General features: G+C 35.7%; 1 protein-coding gene across 3 annotated transcripts in view; it reads left to right on the plus strand.

Annotated features, from left to right (window-relative positions):
- Positions 1-22,461, plus strand: part of LOC118715399 (ubiquitin-conjugating enzyme E2 E2) — a 205,353-nt gene that overhangs the window by 1,198 nt on the left and 181,694 nt on the right. For all 3 annotated transcript variants that reach the window (XM_036431599.2, XM_036431601.2, XM_036431600.2), the window contains exons 2-3: positions 5,130-5,313; positions 14,756-14,806. In XM_036431599.2, the coding sequence (XP_036287492.1) occupies positions 5,138-5,313; positions 14,756-14,806 (227 nt within the window). In that variant the 5' untranslated portion in view covers positions 5,130-5,137. The remainder of the gene's footprint in view (positions 1-5,129; positions 5,314-14,755; positions 14,807-22,461) is intronic.

Consider the following 22,461-nt stretch of genomic DNA (forward strand, 5'->3'; position numbering starts at 1 on the left):
TACCATTTCTAATGAAGATAAAGCGAAGCTTCTTGTGGTTCTCTCCTCTTCCCCTCCCTCTCCCCCACCCCCCAACCCCTTACGACGAACCAGAAAAGTCCAATCCATCTTCCCTTAAGGAAATTAAGGCCGCTTTAGAAAGACATCATCCTAGGCTCCGTGGCTGTTAGACTCTACTTGCATGGTTTCAAGATTCATCGTTTTGTATCGTGTATACTTGAGAGTCTACTCAACAATTTCTACTTAAAAAGTACAAAAGCAAGTGCTGCTATTTACCTTAATTTTTTTTAAAAAAACCCATGGTTCTTTAAAAAGTAAGTTTTTTGAATAGGGGATAATTCAGTCTGGACCTTGGGATCTAAATATTTCTGTTTACCCAGACAGTTTGGAAGCTCCTTGGTGTATGGGCAGATGCCCTTGATGGAAGGTTTTCATATAATGTCATACCCCACTCCATCTTCCCCAGAATAGAGCATCTTCCTCAAAAAATCAGTGTTCCATAATTATTTTCTGTGTATCTTTACACATAAGTTAAAAGCTGGATATTGCTAGATGTTGTGCATGTAATATAAATTACTTTACATTTTAGAAAAGTTTAGAAACGTGAGTAGGAAGACAAATAGAGGAATATCAACTCACAGAATTAAGCGTTTTCCTGTTTCAAAAGCTCTAAGGAACACTTGCATTTGCAGTTTTATACCGCAAGATACAGTTATGAGTCTTTATCTGGACAGTAATCCGGATTTATGGAGTGAATTTAGTTGCTTTTATGTTATCAATAATATTTAGAACCAAATTATTTCATCTTTATGGAACATGTGAGTTTCATTCACTCTGTTGCTAATTTCCAGGACTGTAATTCCAACATAGATACATAGCTAATACAGGTTTAGGTAATTTGTGTGTTGAAGAAGGAACAATACCACTAATTTAGCACATATTTGAAGAAAGTCTACCTTACTATTTTATGTTTAGAAACCAAGTTTTGCACCAAGTCCAAAGTAAAAATATAAATTGAAATATCTTAATATTTCAAAACTATCATTGATCAGTAGCTCTATTTATAGACCTGGAATTTAAATTTATCTTCCCTCTAGATTAGATGTTTGGATCAAAGTAGCTATATAGGAACTAATCTTAAAGAAAAATTTAAAATGATGCTTTTAGAGAACATTTAAAGAGTTTTTAAAATTTACTGATTGATTTTTTGAAAGAGAGCAACATCGATTTGTTGTTCCACTTATTTATGCATTCATTGGTTGATTCTTGCTGGGCTCTGACCTACTATCAAACCTGAAATCTTAGGGGATGAGGAGGCCTAACCAACTGAGCTAGGGTAAACGAGTTTTAATTCAGGAATTTTTATTCATTTGCACTCTAGACAAACACCAACCTTATACTTATAACTAATTAAAATGCTTATAGACTATTGTTTTCATAAAAATAAGTTGCTGCTTGGATGGTGCAATAATTTTTAAAAACACTCTTTCTGTAATTAGTAATTCAAAAAACAAAACCAGCAGAAATTTTCCTTGCTCTCAGTATTTAATAAAGATATGAAAACTTTGTTTCTAAAAGGTTCTGTAGTGGTTATCAGTGACCTCAGATGAATTTACCATTCCTAGGTGAAGATTTGGATGAAATAAGTATCTTATGTCAAAAGTGGGAGGATTTTTTTCTCTTTTTTCTGATACTATATGTTATACATCTACTTGGGTATTATAAATAGTATTTTTAATAGTCCTCTGCTATTCTGGAGCAGTTTATGAAATTTGAGCTTCAGTTTATAGCTTATATTAATTATATCACTGAATATTATATACACATGGCATTGTTAGTGTGTAAATGCACATAATTAAGGATATTAAGCATATGTAGCTTTGTAGCTAATGAAATATACAAATATAATGAAACTCTAGACATAGTGTATTAAACCAAAGCTCCAGCTTTAGTAACAAACACTTTTATTTTATTTAGGTTTCCATATATTTATCATGTAATGAATTGCTTCTGGTTTAAGATGTGTAAAGTGATTTCTCATTCATTTCACATTGTTTAAAATATTGCCGGTAGCATTTTGTCATATCCTAGGGCCTTTCCCTGAGAATTTTTCTCTTTCTGACCCCATGCACGTCTGTTCTATCTAATTACTATTATGTACATACTTACAAGATTTTAAACTTCTGATATATTGTAACTGAAAGAAGTAAGCTGAGAACAATCTCGAGTCCAAGGATGAGAATTAAGATGAAATAAAAATGAAGAAAAAAAAAAAGAAGCGAGAAATGTGTTAGGACTGTTAGAGCTAGACGTGAAACATACTGATCTAAAATTTCAGTATTCTATTAAGTGACTTTAATAGATTAAAGTCTCATATTAAGTGCTCATAAAAGATGTCACAGCTGTGGAGACTGATGCTCTCCATTTACAGACGAGGTAGAAAAGCAGTCAGATTTCCCTGTCAGTGTGTTTCAGAGCTGCTTGGGCAGACCTATTTTGATGTGGCGTGGGGGGGTGAGGTAGGAGAGTCGAGAGGGGTGGCGGTGGTGCATTTGTGTGATATCTCATTCAAAGCACTCAGTATTTTCTTTGGATTCTTCACTTCTCTGTGCTTCCCGAATTTTCCATTCTCTTGCAATGCTCTTTGGTTTGTCTTACCATAAAAATTTCAATCCATTAAAGGTCGGTAATATGAAATCTCTTTGATAGAGCAAGCTACAAGTTGAATCTTTGATGATGACGAATTTACATCATTTGTCAACTAGCTATACATTTGGACTAATTATAACGATAAAAAACAGTGCTTTATTTGAGGCATCCTTTACATATTAATTATTATCCTTGATCAAATCAAATATAGTTTCTTTCAAGTCCTAATTTGGTTAGGAGAAATACAGTATCTTTTGAAAAGGAATTTGTTCCATTTAATTGTGATTTTTAAAGCTACATTTGTTTTGGTAAGGTCACTTCTTATAGGTATGTAGCTCAGTTTCTTTTTAAAGAAGAGAGCTTGAGAAGATAGTTATATTGTGCTCAAAGTGGTTATTAAGGGACAGTAATGTGGTGAGCACAGGGCCCTTTTAGAGTCTAGACATCAGCTTTGTCAGTTTAGTTTTGGATTTGTCAGTACACTCTAAGCTAGTTGGGTCTTAAGGGATGTATTCTAGTATTCAAATTCAGGAATTAATTATGATAGAATGACAGATGAGATGGGATATTCCTTTTCACTTACTGCAGTCTTTTTTTTAATGTCTGCTATTTAGATTATAACAGCTACTTACGTATCAAGGTACTGAGGAAATTGAGTTGGCAATCAGAGCTGCTTGGGGAACGTGAACTCAGAGCAAAGGGAATTTGAAAGCCTTGAGGGATATTTCATTCAGACTGGGGGGGAAAAAGGAATCCTTCTGTGTCTTAATACAGTCTCTATCTCTTGTGAAACATGGTTGCTGGTATATTGCTGGATCAATGCTGACACCATTATACGGTTCAGTTTTTATTTAGAATCATGCAGGCCTCTGTGTTCTTCTGTTATCACAAAGGTTACTGAAAACCATCTATTAGTTGAAAAGCTTTTAATCTTAGCCCTGTCCTGAGCATGTGTTCATTGTATGTGAATGGGAAAGTGTCCCTCGTTTTCCTGTTCCTGTAGCTGTTTTTTACTAACCTGATAGCATTTAACAAGTTGGTTTACCCAATAGATAAAATTTCTCATGTTTGTGGGACCAAATTGCCTAGCACTGAGCCTAGTGTAAAATGGGCCCTCATTTTTTTTTTTTTTTAATGGTAATAGCTTTATTGAGTACTAGAGGCTCAGTGCACGAATTTGTGCACAGGTGGGGTCCAGGTGGCCCGGATTGGGGCTGGGCCTGTTGGGAAGAGGAGATGACAGGAGGTTGGCTGGCCAGCCTGCCCTGATCAGGGTCCAATCAGGGCTGTGTCAGCCAGAGGGGAGGAGCCGTGGGTGATTGGCCGGTGGGCCCTGCTCCCAATTGGTGTGGGAGCCAATCAGGGGAGAGGCTGTGGGCGGTAGCTGTTGGCATTGCCCCTCATCAGAGTTGGGAGGGTGTTCTGGGGCAAAGCTGGCTGGTGGAAGGGACCATGGGGGGTGGTGGATGCTGATTGGGGGTGGGACTAGCCGTGGGGAGGGGCTGTGGGTGGTTGGCTGGCTGGCCCTGCTCCCGATTGGTGTATGTGGGGCCGAGGGGCTGATGGGATGGGGGCCCAGTCAGGAGCAGGGCTGGTCAGGGGGAGGGGTTGGCTGGCTGCCCTGTTCTTGATCAGGTGGGAGAGGCTGATTAGCAGCAGGGCTTGCTTGGGGGAGAGGCTGCGGGAGGTTGGCTGGCCAGCCCCACCCCAAATTAGGCAGGTTCACTGACCAAAGTGGGCATCGTAGTGACCAGTCGTTCAGTCATTACAGCGTTCCGGTCGCCGGCTTTTTATATATATATATATAGATAATTCACATACTATAAAATTCACCCTTTTAAAATGTATAACTCTGGTTTATAGAGTATGTACAGTTGTGCAAGATCACCATTTTCTAATTTTGGAACATTTTCACCACCACAAAAGGAAATTTTGTATCTTTTAGCAGGTCTTCCCCATTCTTCCCTCACTCTTAGTCCCTGGCATCCACTCATCAATTTTCTGTCTCTGTGGATTTGCTTATTCTGGACATTCATATAGATGGAATCATACAGTTTAGGGTCCTTTGTGACTGGCTTCCTTTACTTAGCATATCTTTTCAAAGTTAATCCATGTTGTAGCATGTGGACACTGTGCTTCATTCCTTTATGTGGCTGAGTAGTTTTTATGATGCAGATATATCCCATTTGGTTTATTCATTCATCAGTTAGTAGACATTTGAATTGTTTTCTCTTTTTGGCTCTATGAATAATGTTGCTGTGAACATTTTGTGTATATATTTTATATGTTTTCATTTCTCAGTATATTCAGTGGATGAAAGTTTTGTTAATTCCCAAAGCTGTTTTGTGAATGACCAATTTATTCATTTTATATTAACTTTACTTTTTTCTACTTTGAGGCTCATTTTTTCTATATTTTCAAGGCACTTTGTTAATAGTTTTCCCACAACTAAATAAATGCTTTTTGCTTCTTTAAATTAGGATCTAAAATGTCCACTGAGGCCCAAAGAGTTGATGACAGTCCCAGCACTAGTGGAGGAAGTTCTGATGGAGACCAACGTGAAAGTGTTCAGCAGGAACCAGAAAGAGAACAAGTTCAGCCCAAGAAAAAGGAGGGGAAACTATCCAGCAAAACAGCTGCTAAATTGTCAACTAGTGCTAAAAGGTACCTTAGTCACTGTAACCTTTTCACTTTTAGTATCAGTTTATTGTCTTCACTTCCATCTTTCTGTTGCACTTAATCATTTTTACTTTTGGGTGTGGACCATGAAGTTCATGATTTTTCTTCCTCAAGATTATTTCTTTTACATGGTTTTAGTTATAGGCAAGGTAAACTTTTTGATATTTAAAGTCAGTGAAATAGCATGGCAAATGTATTTGTGTGTGTTTATGTAGGTGAATATATACAGGAAAATGCATGTAAAAGTGTGATGGTTTGCTTTATAGTTACTAGACCATAAATATTTTATTCTGTTCAGTAATACGGAGTAGAGAGTAGGAACCTATTAGTTACTGAATGATTGTATGTTTTCTACTACCCTCTGTTCATAAAGTGGAAAATGCCAGAGTTTACAACAAAAGCATCTTGGTTTCATTAAGTTAGGCAGTGGGTCAGTCTTGATAAAGATTTTCTTTTTCTCCTGAAAATAGATACACTTGGAAGGTAGATATTTGAGTGATTCTCTATTGCCACATCAATTGCTTATGATCATTGGCTTGTCAGTGGACTCAGCAGATGGAATCTGCTTTCAACTGTTTCATTATGGAATATCTCTTGGAAAAATGTTTAAAGAAGAATTAAATTTAGTAGAGTTCTGATCCTGTGATTTAATACTCTTGTTTTGTTTTAATTCATTTTCATACTAAAAAGGAAGTATACTAGTATATAAAATTAATCTGTAAATTTTAAGCAGTCTAAAAATACTAAAGATAGCTTCCTATTTTATTGGAGAGTATGGATTAGGGGTAACTCCTTTCCCAAAGATCAAAAACCATTATGCTCTAATAGACCTTGTTTCCCTCTGGCCTAGTCAATCCTCAGGATTGGGAAGAGCCTTCTCAGGCCTCCTGGTGGGACATGACCATTTTAGGGAGAGAAGTTGGAGTGATGGTGAGGGGTCAGCATTCCATGGACTAGAGTGGTCAGTTTCCCCTTCCCAGAAGTGTATTGCTGATTCCTGACCTCTGTTGAAGGAGTTGTGTGAAAGTCAGACTTGAACTTTAAACCTCTATACTAGAACTTGCTAGTGTAGGGGAAAGGGTTCAGTTTATTTTTGCTATCACACCACAAGTCCAGAGAGCTTCAGTTGGCTGACCCTACCCCTCTGCTACTTGGCCACAACACAAGATGACCTGCTACTGGGAAATAGGGGGTGGAATTAGGATGGATTAGAAAGGTGGGAGTGGAGAAAATGTGAAAATTAGATGAAAGAAAGGAGTTTGGGGGAGGGTGGGTAAGAGATATTCAAGAACAGATTGAGGCCCTGTGTAAATGAGGAAACTGTAATCCAGTCCTCAGTTTCTAATGAGGGTTTTTACAGTCCTCTTCAGCTTGTCAGAAAAGGGAGAGGAGGGGCTGCAGGATCTGGACAGGGCTTCTGCCAGGTCTGTGCTCTGCTTGCCCAGGACTGCTAGTCGGCAAAGACGCCTGTCGGTGTTCATGAGGCCCTGTCTTTTCCCTTGGCTGGCAGCACCACCACAAAATACCTCAAAAATCATATTTCTTGGGTGTTGTAGCAAATACCAAATTCTGCTTAAGAAAGAGAGTAAACTGTATAATGTGTGAAAGTGAAGATTACGTGATATTTTTCAAGTACATGGGTCATCTTTTACTTCATTTTTTTACAGTGTGTACAAGGTGTAGATTATATATTGAAACCTAATTTTTCTCCCCCTACCCTTTAAATAGGGGATAAAATGGTGTGTGTGTATCTGATTATCATGTAATAAAAATTGGTATTTTTGCATTGGTGAAAGTAATACATATAATTGTTTTTATCCTCACTAGAGGATATGTTTATTGATTTTAGAGAGAGGAAGGGAGAGAATGAGAGAGGGGAAGAGAAAGAGAAAAATTCATGTGAGAGAGAAACATAGATCAAACATAGATCAGTTGTCTCCCATAAACTCCCTGATTGGGCACTGAACCCGAAACCTGGAATGTGCCCTGAACAGAAGTTGAATCGGAACCTTGTGGTGTACAGGATGATGCTCCAACCAACTGAGCCACCCGACCAGGACACATATATTTTTTGAGTTGCTTCTTGGCTGAAAGAATCCATTGGCAATTTCATTCTTGTGAATCTGTAATTTTCAAATTTGATTCATTACCTTCCTCTAGGTGGTCTCTGAATAGTTTATGGTGAATAACTAAGTAATTTACCATTTGTTTTCAATATAAAAATGCTGCTTCACTATTAATTTTTTAAGTAAGAAAAAAAACCAAAAACGCTTAATTCTTCCTTTTCCCCAGTTTAGTTGGTAGTGAAGTTATTATTTTTTCCTCTGTTTAAGTTCTAAAACCTGAGAAAGAAATTGGGAATCATGAGGATAGGGTCCTACATCTTTGTAATTCACTATTGTGTTCACAGGCCTAGTATAGTAGGGTCATAATATTTATTTACTGGTTGCCTTAGACCTTTGAATTTATTGTAGGGATTGGAATGACCATGGATATTAGGAACTGGGTCCTAATGTGTTCAGAAGATTCAAAATTAGTAATTTCAAAATGAAATTCTAATTTATATTTCATTATTGATAATTGATTTTTATTCAGATGAGAATTCTTTTTTAGTTAGTGTCATTTTATGAAAGACAGTTAATCAGAAGCAGTGCAGAGCTTGGACTCTAGAGATAGGATCTGGGTTTGAGTCTAGGTTCTGGCATTTAGTAGCCCTGTGATCTTAGAGACATAATTTAACATTTCTAAGCCTCAGTTTCCTCTTCTGTAAAATGGACACAATACATCATCATCATAGGGCTGTCGTGAGGACTGAATGTGATAAAACATTTATTTGGTATGTAGTAAGGTGTCATATACTGATCCTGTCATTTATAGACTTTGTGCCAGCAATAATAACATTTTTAAGTCCATTTGATAAACCTTAGGAAAATGATAAACTTAATGCTGTTGTTAAACTAGAAACACTCAGATGCTATAATTATATACATTTTATAGTAACTCAAGAAAAGTACTTAGTACAGCAGTGCTCAATTGCATGAAATGTACTGTATTTGTAAAATTAATAATTTGGTGTAGAAACATGTCTGTATCACTCTTATTATATTTGCAGGTATGTAGTGGGACTATGTATGTCTGCGGTGACAAGTTTTGATGATATTAAATTGTCTCATCAATTTCATAAAACATCTGCTTTGATCTCTTTATTGAAATGATTGTACTACTTCTTTTACGTATTGACCCATCTGTAAATGGGAATTTTAAATCACATTTATTCCAGATTAACTTTGTTCAGACTAGACATTGAGATTGTATTGGACACAATATAATACTGTTCTAAGAATGATACTTAGTTTTAGGCTGTAAATTTTAGTTAGGTTGCAAAGTGGATTTTAGTGTATTCCGTGTGAACTTTTATTATATGGGCTGATCTGAGTTTGTTTTCCACATGAGAATGAAGTAGTATTCTTTATAGACATATTTTTCTAATTATTGTATTTTCTTGATTTTAAATGTACATTTAAAACTTACTAATGTTTCTGAAATCAGGATGCACCTTACAGTTGATGTACACAATCAATTAATTGAGAGTGTCTTAAAAATCAGTGGTCTTGCCTGGTCAGCGTGGCTCCGGGGTTGTCAACCTATGAACCCAGAAGGTCACAGTTCAATTCCCTGTTAGGGCACATACCCGGGTTCCGGGCTCGATTCCTAGTGGGGTTGTGCTGGAGGCAGCCCATCAATGAGTCTCATCATTAATGTTTCTCTCTCTCTCTCTCTCTCTCTCTCTGTCTCTCTCTCTGTCTCTCTTTCTTTCTCTCTCTCTTTCTCTTTCTCTCTCCCCCTCTGAAATCAATAAAAAAAAAATTTTTTTTTTCATTTTGATATGAGAGTGGTCCTGGAACCAATCTTTTATGATACCAAGGGAGGTTAGTTAAGTTTTGGGGGAGTTAAAAGTTACACATGGATTTTTGACTGTGAGGTGTTTGGTGCCCCTAACCCCAGTGTTGTTCAGAGGTCACCTGTATATACAGTAGTTTCCTCTTGTTTGTGGTTTCTCTTCCTGCAGTTTCAGTTACCTGAAGTCAACCACAGTCTAAAAATAGCAATTGAAAATTTTTAGAAGTAATTCACAAGTTGTAAATTGCACACTGTTCTGAGTAATAGAATGAAATCTGACTCCCATTTGGGACTTTATCATCCTTTTGTCTACCTGTTCTTTGGTCACTTAGTAGCCATCTAGGTTATCAGATAGACTGTTGTGGTATCCCAGTGCTTGTGTTCAAGTTACCCTTATTTTTTTTTAATAATGGCTTCACAGTGCAAGAGTAGTGATGCTGACAATTCCAATATGACAAGGATAAGCCATAAAGTGTTACTGTAAGTGAAAAGGTGAAAATTTTCAACTTAAGAAAAAAAATCATATGCTGAAGTTGTTAAGATCTGTGATAAGAACTACTCTTCTACCTATGGAATTGCCTATTATAAATTAAACTTTATCATAGGTATATATGTATAGGAAAAAAACTTAGTACATCTACACTTCTCTACAACCTGAAGTTTCAGGCATCCGTCCACTGGGGTTCTTGGACAGTATCCCATGTAGATAATGGGGGTGTCTACTGTGTCACCATTCAGGATTCAACTCTAGGTTTATTATTTGCAATGGCTCTGTGTTTTCTAAGTTAATTCAGATGCTCCTATGATATTTTAAAATTTTTAGTAATTAGTTGCATGATGTTTTCTTCTTGAGAGTAAGTTCATTTTGGAAGCTTTGACTAGTTGATTCAATTGGTCAGAATAGGGGTTCTCAAGGGACTGAGAATGCAGTCTGTAGGGGAATATAGAAAGTCATCTGGGTGGGAAGGGTGTTTTTTCTTTTGTTTAACTGTCAAAAAATCACCTTTGTAAAAATTCCCAGGTCCACATGTTCTACTTGGCCCTGAATGAATTATTGAAAATATTTTAACCTAAAATATGTGTGTTTTAAACATGTCACTACATCTGCACTGCTTAATTTTTCTGAACTATTAATCTATCGTATTATGTTGGTGTTAAAATGAGTACTTCATATTGTCTCCATTTTGTATAATCAATCTATGTATCTATCTATCTATCTATCTATCTATCTATCTATCTATCTATCTATCTAAAAGACTAAGCAACTGTCCTACTGTCTGTTAGGTATGACACCACTGACCACCAGGGGGCAGATACTCAATTCAGGAGCTGCTGGTGCACCCCGGAACCAGAGAGGAGAGGGCCTGATTCTTCCCAGGGCTTGCGGGATTCCACCTTGGCAATGGGTTATGTTGTTGCTGGGACACTGTCTGCCTGAATTTGATTTACTACACACTTGCGTTTGCGTTCCACACCCTGTATGTCAGCAACTTTGCAGAGTGCCCTCTCGCACTCCGGGACTCCTTGGGGATGTCTGAGAGCCAGTTTCAACCTGATCCCCAGAGACCAGGCTAAGGAATCCCCACCTGCCAGAGGGTCCACACTCAGTCTTCGATGCCCTTGGAGCTGGTGGCACCCTGCAGGAGAGGAACCTGGGGAGGTCGGCTTCAGGGCATGTCCAGCCTGTCTTGCCCACTCCCACTGAGCCACCCACCTTCTAATTATTTTCCTTTTAATGTGCATGATGAGTCTGTGCACCGGGCCACTAGTATTGTTATCTATTCTTCAATTAAGTCTCAATGAATTAAGATTGTTATTTCCCTGTCACTGTCCGTCCACTCTTCCTTCTTTTTTAGCAATGACATTCACAGGCAGTACTTTTATGGTACCTGGAGTAGTTCAGGTTTTAGGTGAAATCTTAGACACTGAAATTTAGTCTGTATTTTGCTTCTGACTTTTTTCAGAAACTACGTGCAGTTGCCGAATTCTGTATCATAATAACCATATAAGTGGCACTGCCAGGTGGAAATGAGAAATTTAAGCAATTGTCTAGTTAGTTGATTTACATCTAAAGAAATAATTTTGTCCTAAAAGTTCTGTTAAGAGAGAGGTCTTTTTGTTTGTTTGATTTAACAAGATGATTGCCTTTCATCTTAGCAGCTTATAATAACTACCCTTAGTTTTCTTATTTGTTAAATGTGGACTGATAAACCAGTAATACTTAGAGAATTCTGTGAGATTAATTCACTTTTAATGGTTTAAGATCATCATGTGAAAGGTACACTGTAAGTGTGAATTATTGATACTTTTTCATTTTTCCTCACTCTAAGGGACAATGCCTGAAATAGCTATCTTCTTTATCCCCGAATGTCAAGACTGAGAAACTTAATATATACTATAATCACAACTTTTGAGATAGAATTGAATTGCTGTCGTTGAAAACAGCAGGACATCTTGCAACCATTTACATACCAATTCTTAGTATAATTTTTTTTTTTTTGTCAAGAGAAATACAACCATTTTTAGGTATAATATATTATCTCATTGCTCAGAGTTGTCAAGTTTATCAGTTAATTGCTTTTTGTATTAAATAATTAGATTTGGAATTATAGAGTCTGGAGGGGTTCAAGTTCCAAAATAGGATTCTATGGCAGAAAATTATATCAATTTTTCTAAACTAAAAGGGACAATGCAAACATAAAGAAAGATGAGTTATTTGAAAATTCCCAAAGAAGTTCTTTTATGTTACAAATAGTTTCCTTTGACATGCTCTTTTGAATGCCTATTCTTTTGTTCCTCTTAGTTTAAAAACAAATTGTAACAGTAATTCATGTTTCTGGTAACAAATTAAATATTACAGAGACATTTTTAATGGAAAGCAACAGTATTCTGTCCAAACACCCTTCTATCCTAATTTTATTTCCTTGAAGCAAACTCTTTTTAGCTGTCTCTGGGTGTAATTTTTCTGTTAGTTTTCTGCAGAAATCTAAAAATACACTTATATCTATCTGTTGAATTGTTAACATGAATAATACGTTTTGACTCTTTGCTATGAAATTTGAGGATGTAGCTTGTTTACCTATTCCTCCTTCCTTTTCACTCCTCCTAGTTAAAAATAGTCACTGTTTCTTATTCCTTCAAATTTCAACAATTTCTTGGTTTCCTACTTTGGGGATATTAATATCTATTCTCCTTTCCATCTACTCACATCCATCCTCCATCCACTTTTAACTGGTTTCTATTAACTATACTTAATTTTACATTATCAAGGTTAGTCACAATTACATTGTGTAGTGCAACTACAACCCATCTTCTGTGCTTTATCTATAATAAAAGACCAATAAATTGTCTGAACATTTATTATAACTAAATATTCAGTGCCAGATCAAACAGAACATTAGGATTAGATTTTCTACATGGCCAATGCCATGATCTCTAGGTTACCCAGTGAGTCATAACATTTAAGCAAAATATATAAAATCTCCCCCCCTCCCTTAACACCTATTATTTAATTAAACTTATTTTACATTTTAGATAGCTTTATATTTGATCTGTGATTTCTTACAGAGGTGTTTTTCTTCTGAGATTTCTGTCTTTTTCCCCTTTGAATAATGTCTCTTTATTATATCTTCATGCACTCCGCGGCCCCCTCTTGCCATCTCAACCTGTTTAATTTACACCATCCACTTCATCTTCCAGAAATACATTGACGTTTCTCATTTATTGTTGATCTCCCCCGTATTTTTTTGCTGATTGTTCTTTTTTTCACTTTCTATATCTCCTTTTACCAGGTGTGGTCCTGAAATAGTGGGAGGTAAATGTGTGTGTGCTCAGTTTCCTATTTTTAACCTGGACTTACCCATTGTTGTATAATCTTGTGTGGTCTCCTGTATCAGATATTTGAGATGTCACTTGTTTAATCGTGGGCAATTTGTGCTTTATGTGCATGTAAATACATCATAGAATCCATATTAGGAGAAAATTATGTTTTTAAAAAATATATTTTTATTGATTTCAGAGAGGAAGGGAGAGGGAGAGAGAGAGGTGGAAACATCAATGATGAATGAGAATTATTGATCAGCTGCCTCCTGCACTCACCCACTCACCCCCAACTGGGGATGGAGCCCACAACCCCTGGCATGTACTCTTGACCAGAATCGAACCCAGAACCCTTCAGTCAGCATGCTGACGCTCTATCCACTGAACCAAACCAGCCAGGGCAAAAATAATGTTTTAAAAATAAAAAAGATCATGCAGTTTGTCCTGGAGAACTCCTTCATTTTATAGGACAGAAAACTGAGGCTGAGAAAGAGAGAAAGAGCAGTTTGAGCAGTTTCCCCTTTCCCCTCAAAGAACTCTCAATTAATGGCATGGCAGGATTAAAATGAAAAATGTTTTGACTTTTAACTTATCAGTCTTGCTCTACTTTATAATGCCTTCCCAACATCGAATCACATGGCTTAGAGAAGTGAAAATTATATTAGCAGCATGCGATTTCTTTGGGGAGTTGGTGCCAGTCCTCTTGGAGGAGTCACATCTATTTTGGTAGCTCCATTTTTTTTGTCTTGAAAAATATGTAGAATGAAATTGAGAATAAATGTTTTTGTTCACATTTTTGTTTTTTAAGGCACTGGAGTCATCTATCATCCCATATACTATCACAGTAATTACCAGACAGCAGGCATCCAGCAGTAGTGAATCATACTTAAAAAACAGGACAAAGAAGAAGAAATGCTTCTGAGAATTTTTTTTTTTTGTATTTGGTTTAATAAAGCCTACGTTTAATAATGCATGAGTAATATTTGAGAGCTTGTTAAATATAGCACTATTAGCCTTTGTATATGTATATAGGGGTTAGGTACACTTAAAAAATCTAAGAAAATAACAGTTTTTAAAAAAGTTCTCTGTTTTTCTTAAATGAAGTTCATGCAGTGACATTAAAATAAAGGTTCACATATTAGAATAGTTCTAGCAGAAGATTGAGTAGTGCCAAACTTGAAAGCCTCACTCAACCTGTTCCAACCTACGTGCTTCCGAGACGTATACCATATGTATTTTGATAGTAGTTGCAGGTGTTGAAATGTGATGCTGATAATCGTTTCTTCAATTGATTGGATCAACCAGGATGGTCGGATTCAGTTTAATCTGATCATCTTTTCATCCTATATGGGAATGTTCTAGTACAAATCAGAATGACCCTTATATAATACGGCACAAGTTTCCAATTTAAACTAGAACATTTGGTTAGTGTTATCAGTTCAGTGGTTTGAAGACGTTTTAAGTCACAGTGCTGCTTTCCACAGCCTGCATGAAGAGATAGTGGCCAGTCTTGTTACCCTTTTGTAGGTGCATTGTCAAAACTGGTAAAAATTTGTCCTGTTTTGTTATTGTATATAATGATTTATACAGTATTATTATTTCAAATTAAAAACATACAAATGAAAATCTTAGTGTAAAAGTATATTTTTAATGACATGTTAAAAGAGGAAAGACATTTTAACATAACATTTTTGTCTTTATTTTAAAGAATTCAGAAGGAACTTGCAGAAATTACGTTGGATCCTCCTCCCAACTGTAGGTAAGTACTTGTGGATTTTTATTTATTCTCTCCTTTTGCAGAGTTATCATTGAACTGTTGGTTTGATGTGCAAATATTGCATTTTTATTATTAGTAAAAACAATGGGTTTGGATTTAAGTGACTGTTGAAGACAGTGGTGGTTATTATTTCTGTGCATGAATGGAATATTCAGCAAGTATGTCTGTAGTGGGAGAATGGAGTTGCCAAAAAGCATAATGCAATAACAATAAGATAATGAAATTATAGGGTAACAAATACAATTATATTTTACTTGAAGAGGTGTTGGAGCCTTAAATGATTTCTTTAATGGTAGAATAATAGTGGAACTAAAATATTTGCGGTTTGATAATTATTCAGTTGTTACCTTGTTGGAAATTGATTTTTTAAAGTGGCAAAACATTAAACTGTTTTTCCTGGTTTACATTATTTCTTTTTTTTTTTTTTTTTAATATATTTTATTGATTTTTCACGGAGAGGAGGGGAGAGAGAGATAGAGAGCTAGAAACGTCGATGAGAGAGAAACATCGACCAGTTGCCTCTTGCACACCTCCTACCGGGGAGGTGCCCGCAATCAAAGTACATGCCCTTGACCGGAATCAAACCTGGGACCTCTCAGTCCGCAGACCAACACTCTACCACTGAGCCAAACCGGTTTCGGCTACATTATTTCTTATAGTCATCAGTTGTGACTAAGTAAGAATGGGTGATCTGAAGCAATGATGTTAAATTTAAAACACTCTCCTTTCTGACCACATGTCATCAATTTTCTGGTCAGAATTTATTTATAGGAAGTACAAGTCCTTGCCTGGAAATGATTAATGATTCACAGGTACACAGAGGAAGAGGAGAAAAATAACCTCCAACTTTACGCTGTATCTTCAGTCTGGTGCAGTAGTTGGAAGATGGCTGTTTGGCTATTGTAAGACATTTCTTGCTGTGTGATCTGAGGTCAGTGTTGGAACCAGGCCAACACAGAGTTTTTATAGTTTAAATTGGTAGGTAGTCTTGTGGATTGAAGGTGAGAGGGTAGATTACAGGAAAGTGTTTCCAGTATTGACTGCAATAGAATTTGGTCTGATTGCCGATTCACTGGTCTTATTTTTATGTGAAAGTAAAGATAGAAACTATAGATATTAATGAAATGGAAAATTTTGCAGATGGCTATATTGATAGTTTGGCTAGTGGACAACTGTTTTGTGTAGGAAAAATTCTATTAAGGCTTATTATGTTGGTGGTGAATTTAATTTAGTTCTTTACATGAGAGTCGTATACAGTATATAAACTTGCAACAATGTTCAAAGAATGTTTCACTTAATAGAACATGTTTCTTTGTTAGGTAAGACCATTGAACAATTAAGACAGTTGTCACATTTAAGACATGTTACAGCAAAGCTATTTCAGATTGACAGATCATTATTTAGGCTTTGGTGGTCAATTCATGTAAATGGATTTCAGAAGAAACCTAAAATCTCATTTCTTAGGATGGCATTTGCCTTACTTGTTTGAATTTTTGTTTTTAAATAAGCTGTGTTTTACCACATATATTATTTTTGTAACCTTTTTACAAACAATAGATTTTGATAGGCAACTTATGTACTTGCTTAAATTTCGACAACAGATTATTGGCAAAATAAACTACTTTGTTTAAATGAGCTTGTTTAAGACTTATTTTTGATAAATGAAATCCACACAATATATTATGTGATGGTTAGACTGCAATTTTGCTATCAGATATATCATTTTCTAATACATTACTCTAACTTAGCCCTGATTTGTTACAGATAATTTAACTTTGATTAAGCCAACATATTGTAAACATGCCTGAAACTTAAGTCTGAGGAAAGAAATTTCATAATGGTTATTATTTAAATAAAATAATTAAACCATGGTTCTATTTAAAGTAAAAAAGAAAAGTTTACAGAGTCATCTTAAATTTGGAGATTTACTTTTTCATTGAGCCTTTTTAGTTAATGATATCATTACTGGTTACATAAGCTTTTTATAAACAGCATTTTTAAATGTGAAGTTATACATAATAAGCTCTTTAAACAGTTTCAGGAAAGATACCCATTTAGTTGTATTTCCCCCTCTCCCAGTTTTATTGAGATATAATTGTCATATACATCATTGTAGAATGGTACAGGCATACTTTGAAGATAATGTGGGTTCTGTTGCAGACCACCGTAATAAAGGGAGTGTCACAATAAAGCAAGTAATAATCTTTTGCTGGTAGAAGGTCTTGCCTTCAATTTGTAAAAGGCATGTCTGTGACGCTCAGTAAAGTGAAGCAATATAAAATGAGGTGTGTCTGTATCTACTTTGATTAATCTGTTTGCTTATGGGACTTTGCAAGGAAATCCACTTAATGGTATGAAGATTGGATACCAATAAGTTTGCTTTAGAAGTGAGGCTGAAGTTTATGGCGCAGTGGCTTTGGCTCCATTTATTGGTCCAAAGTAGTGGATTAGACTGAATCAAGCAGAGGTAAAGATCCTGTCCACCACCTTCATGTATGTGGTGCTCCCCTTTGGCAAATAAAGGATCCTTTGGGCTGTTGCTGATTGGTAAATGTGTTTAGTTCTATATTCTCTATGTGCTTGTGCTACTTGATACAGATGTGTTCAGTGTGTTTGTTAAGTGGATTACTGTGGTTTTTGTATTAGTTGGTGTCAAATATTTGATTGTGGTTTATAGTAAATCTGCCTATCTGTATTTCATTGAGAATGTGGTTACTATCTTCAGGAAGAGAAGTTATATATAGCATACTTTTGGTTTGTTTTATTTTTGGCATAAAGTTTAACAGTGCTTTTGTAGTTGATATTTTTAAAGTTCTGTGCTGAATGCACACCTGACCTAATGGTTATAATGACTTAATTTCTAAAAGTCTAGTAAATTAAAGCTATCTATCTCATAGAAGGAGTCAAAAATTCCATTCCCCTAGTCCTCCCTTTTTGTCTTACCTGGTATGCTCCTCAGAACCTTTTGGTTCCTTGGGTAATGGCGATCTTGCTATCACAGATAAAGAAAAGTTTACAGTGTCATCTTAAATTTGCGAATTTATTTTTTCATTGTAAATCTTTGTAAAAGATTATTTGTGAGGGGACATCTGTGGGTTTAGCTGTTTAGGCAATTGGAGTGGAGGAGGATTTTTATCAGTTGTCTCAGTGGGAGAGGGTGGGTGTCACATTCCACTTAAAGTGTGGCTTAGTGTTATTTTCTGGAACCTTAACAGACTAGAACAACCCAGTTCTGTGTGTATGGCAGGTCCGAGATGGAACTTCTGAATTTTGGTGCACCTCTTACATGATGCCCAGTTAAGCAATTGTTGTAATCACATTGAAAGAGCTAACAAGCCTGTGTTGAAGTATTGAACTTGTTGTGGATATAAAATCTCCCTGAATTATATCAGTCAGTTTAGGTAGGTAATAATAAGACATTTTTAGAGGAAGTTATTGTTTAATTCTTTTTCAGGTTTTGAAGAAACCTGACCATTATTTTAAAAAAGTATCCTACTTTGCTAATAGATTGAATTATTTGTTTGTATAGGAAACACATGCCTGTACATCTTTCAGGGTTTTTGTTGTTGTTGTGTCTTTGGGGTAAAAATGAAATATAGTTTTTTATAGTAAAGCTGAGTTTAATTATGAGTTTTTAAAAAATTACAATGCCCTGGCTGATTTGGCTCAGTGAATAGAGTGACAGCCTATGGACTAAAGGGTCCCTGACATATGCCTGGATTTCAGGCTCAATTCTCTAGTAGGGGGGTGTGCAGGAGGCAGCGAATCAATGATTCTTATCATTGATGTTTCTATCTCTCTCTCCCTTCTTCTCTGAAATCAGTAAAAATATGTTTTAAAAAATTAAAAAATTACAATGTAAGAGTTAATGTTTGTAAACCAAACTTTATGATACATCTAAGAAAAAGTTTTATTCATCTGTAGAGCCATACACATAGAAAATGATAGATAATTTGGGTGAAATTTGGTTTTATACTTAAGTATTTCTTATAAATAGTAGATATATTTGCTTGGCCTCAGCTCTTACCATTGATAACATAATTGGCCTATAAGATTTGCAAGGGCTCTGCTTTGAGGACTCTGTAGATTCATAAATGTTTTCATATTACCGGCTGAGTTGGAGGTGCTGAGCTGTTGGTTAGCATGGCTTACTACCTCAGGGCCTCTCACACCAGCTCAGCTGGCTTGAGTGGATGAAAGTCAGGCTGTACCTTTATGGAGCTCTAGCAGGTGGGATTGCTGCCCCTTGTATATTTTGTATTAGTTTTAGGAGCATGCAAATGGGACAGAGATTGTTACTACTTTTTGAAAGTAGAGACTACAATAAAATCATTGGTGTGGGTTTTGATTTTTTATTTAGTACTTGAGCAAGTAAAGGGAGGAAATACTAAAACAGAGGATGTAGTTCATTTTTACTAGCAGTTTTCACTTTTTATTGCTATGTTTCAGTGATCTACAATTCATCGAACACAGGCTCTGTTTTACTTCTTAAAATTATTGAAATAGCTTTATTGAGATGTAAAGTGTAAAATTCAGTGGCTTTTTTTTTTTTTTAGAATATTCACAGAGTTGTGTAACCATCATAATCAATTTTACAATGTATTTATCACCCCAAAAAGATACACCGTGTCTCTCAGTAATTACTGATTCCTCGTTTCCTCCCAACTCTCCCACTACCCAGCCCTGAGCAGCCTTCCACTACTTTCTGTCTCTTCTAGACATTTCATTATAAATGGAATCATGCAATATGTGGTCTTTTATGACTGGCTTCTTTCACAAAGCATAATGTTTTTCAAGGTTCATGCATGTATAACATGCATCAGTGTTTTATTTCTTTTTACTTATATAATATCCTATTGTATGAATATACTGTATTTTACTCACCCATTCATCTGTTTATGGACATTTAGGTTGTTTTCACTCTTTGGCGATTATGAATAATGCTGTGAACTTTTTTTTATAGGTTTTGTATGGGCATTAGTTCCCCCCACCCCACCCCCAACATATGTGAGTAGCTAGAGAAATTAACTCAAAATTACATTTGTGATTCAATTAAGAAAAAATAAAATAAAAAATAATATGTTTCATTGGCATTTCAGAGTTTCAAAATTATGTTCTCATTTTCCTCCCTTCTTTTGTGATGTCCTGAAAACTGTATTTTTAGGCATATCCATAGCATATTTTTGTAGTAATTATTACATTTATTGACTTAAATATCTTTTATCAACTAAGCATTATAGAACATAACAAGTAAAACTATTTTTGTTAGTATATTTTATTTTGAAAACAATACAAATTTTGATTTTTAAGTTTATGTCATCAGAGTTTGCTTTTTGACTATGTTTTCTGTAAAAGTTCATTTAGAACTGTTTATTTAGAATGTCTCCATACTTTAGGGACTTAATGGGGTGCTTTTAAAAGATATATCTAAATCCATATTTGTGCAGAAGCAGCATGTTATTCTAAAGTGTATAATAGAATCAGGCAGAGCCATAAGCTGAAATTGATTCTCTGTTCCATTACATAGCAGGTAGACTCTCTCTCCACTCTCACTTATAATGGAAGATGAAGCCTAATATTAATTTGAAATCACCAAAAGGAGAGCCAGAGCCCTCATACTAAGCTAAGACTTCTGCCTTGGCACTTGCTGTTCACTAAAACCTAATGCCCCTTCTGTCCCACACCACACTGTTTTCAGTTGTCCTGCTGCTTCATATTACAACCATTTTTTTTTTTCCTATTTTACCCAGTGGGTGAGAGCTCTTTCTTTAATCTCTATATTTAAAATCCCAGTATTCAGTTGATGTTCAATACATCTATGAATAAGTAGTTAATTATGCTAGGGAGCTAACAGCTAGGGAGCTTGAAAGCTTCCAGTGTTTGAGTGCTTTACCAGCATTATTTCATTTTATCTTCATGGCTATCATTGAGGTAAAGACTAGTTTTAGACAGTATTGAATTTTATAGGTGGGAAGACAGGCTTATAGAGATTCAGTAACTTGTCCAATGTCACATAGAAAGTAGGTAGCAGAACTAGGATTTTAACATTGGTGTTTCAGACGTTAGAGCCCAAGTGTTTTGAGTCTTCGCTGTGCTTTCTTCCACTTGCAAAATATAGGTGAATCAATCTAGAATGGCACTGCCCCAGGAGAACTTTCTATTATAATGAAAGTGTTCTATTTGTTGTCCAATGCAACTACTAGCCATTTGTGGTTATTTTGTACTTGAAAGGAGGCTAGTCCAACTGAGTTAATGAATTTTGAATTTTACTTAATTTTAATTTAGGTAGCCATATGTGACTAGTAACTACTGTATTGCACAGCACATACCTAGAAAAATAATAGCTTATCAAGCTTAAATTGGTGCTTAATTTTAATTTGGGGTAAGAGTAAACTGCTAGGTCATTTCGGTCTTTTAACATGGTGCTTGTAGTTATTTAAGAATCATAGCACTATTGAATATCAAACAAATACTTGTTTTTCTCCTCACTCACTTCCCACCAACCAGGATTATCTAAAAGTCAGGGACTCTTAAGTACTATTCTTTTTTAGAGCGTAGAAGATCCTCATTAATATTATGAAGTATTTTTTTAAACTTCTTAACAAAATTAAAGCAATATTGCAAATCATTGTTTTTAGATAGACTCATAGAATATTGAAAGTGGAAAACTTATGACCTGGCACTCTCTCTAGCGCAGAAAAATAGTGTTTTCCCAAGACATATAGTTTTATGACAAAGCCAGGACTAACATTCAGTTCTGCTAGTTCAGTGTATTGCTAATTTCATAGAATGGGTACATTTTATACACTTAGGAAATTTAGATACAACTAATCTAGGAAAATTGAGAATTGTTATTTGTGACAGTGAAGTACATTTGAAAGGAATTGGAGTTATTTTATCTGGAGAAGTGAGGGGGCCATAATAGCTGTGTTTTACTGTCTTCAGAGCCATAGAATGGAAGAGAGATTGATTTCATCCTGTGTGATTTCAGGGAGTAGAACTAGCACTGCTGTGTTAAATTAGAAGGAGGTCATTTTCTTCTTGATACAAAGGCTTCACCTTCAGTCAGAACTGTCCAGAGAAATAATGGGCGGCGTCAGGAGGGAATACGTGCCCCTTTTCTGGAGAATTAAAATGAACCTGTTTGCTATTTCAGAGGATTTTAGATGCCAGATGCGAGGTAGTACTAGAATGCTTTTCTCCAGCAGCTGGACCCTAGACAAGTGATATATATTTTAACAGCTTTGTCCTCTTTACCCATGGATTATGACTCATTTTTCCTCTTTTCTTTGCTCTTTAGGACCTGGGGTACATAATTTATATGGTTTAATGGCCTGACAATTTAAAGCAGCCTGTTTGTTATCAGTTCTATGTCTGAATTTATGAGACTTTTATTTCCTTCTATACTTACAACTTCTAAATTTATAAGAAAAGGATGTTACATGAATGACATGAGGAAATCAGAGCCTGGTGTGGTGGGCTTTAGGCACATAAATTAATAGCCATCAGTTTGATAGGTCCCAGATTATTAAATATTATTTCATAGATCCCACTTATCTGATTTAGTTAAGAAATATAAATATTACTGTTAATCACATTAACATAAATTAAGTTAATTATCTAATGCAAATCGTTTG

This window comes from Pipistrellus kuhlii, unplaced genomic scaffold, assembly GCF_014108245.1.
Source record: "Pipistrellus kuhlii isolate mPipKuh1 unplaced genomic scaffold, mPipKuh1.p scaffold_m20_p_11, whole genome shotgun sequence".
NCBI lineage: Eukaryota > Metazoa > Chordata > Mammalia > Chiroptera > Vespertilionidae > Pipistrellus > Pipistrellus kuhlii.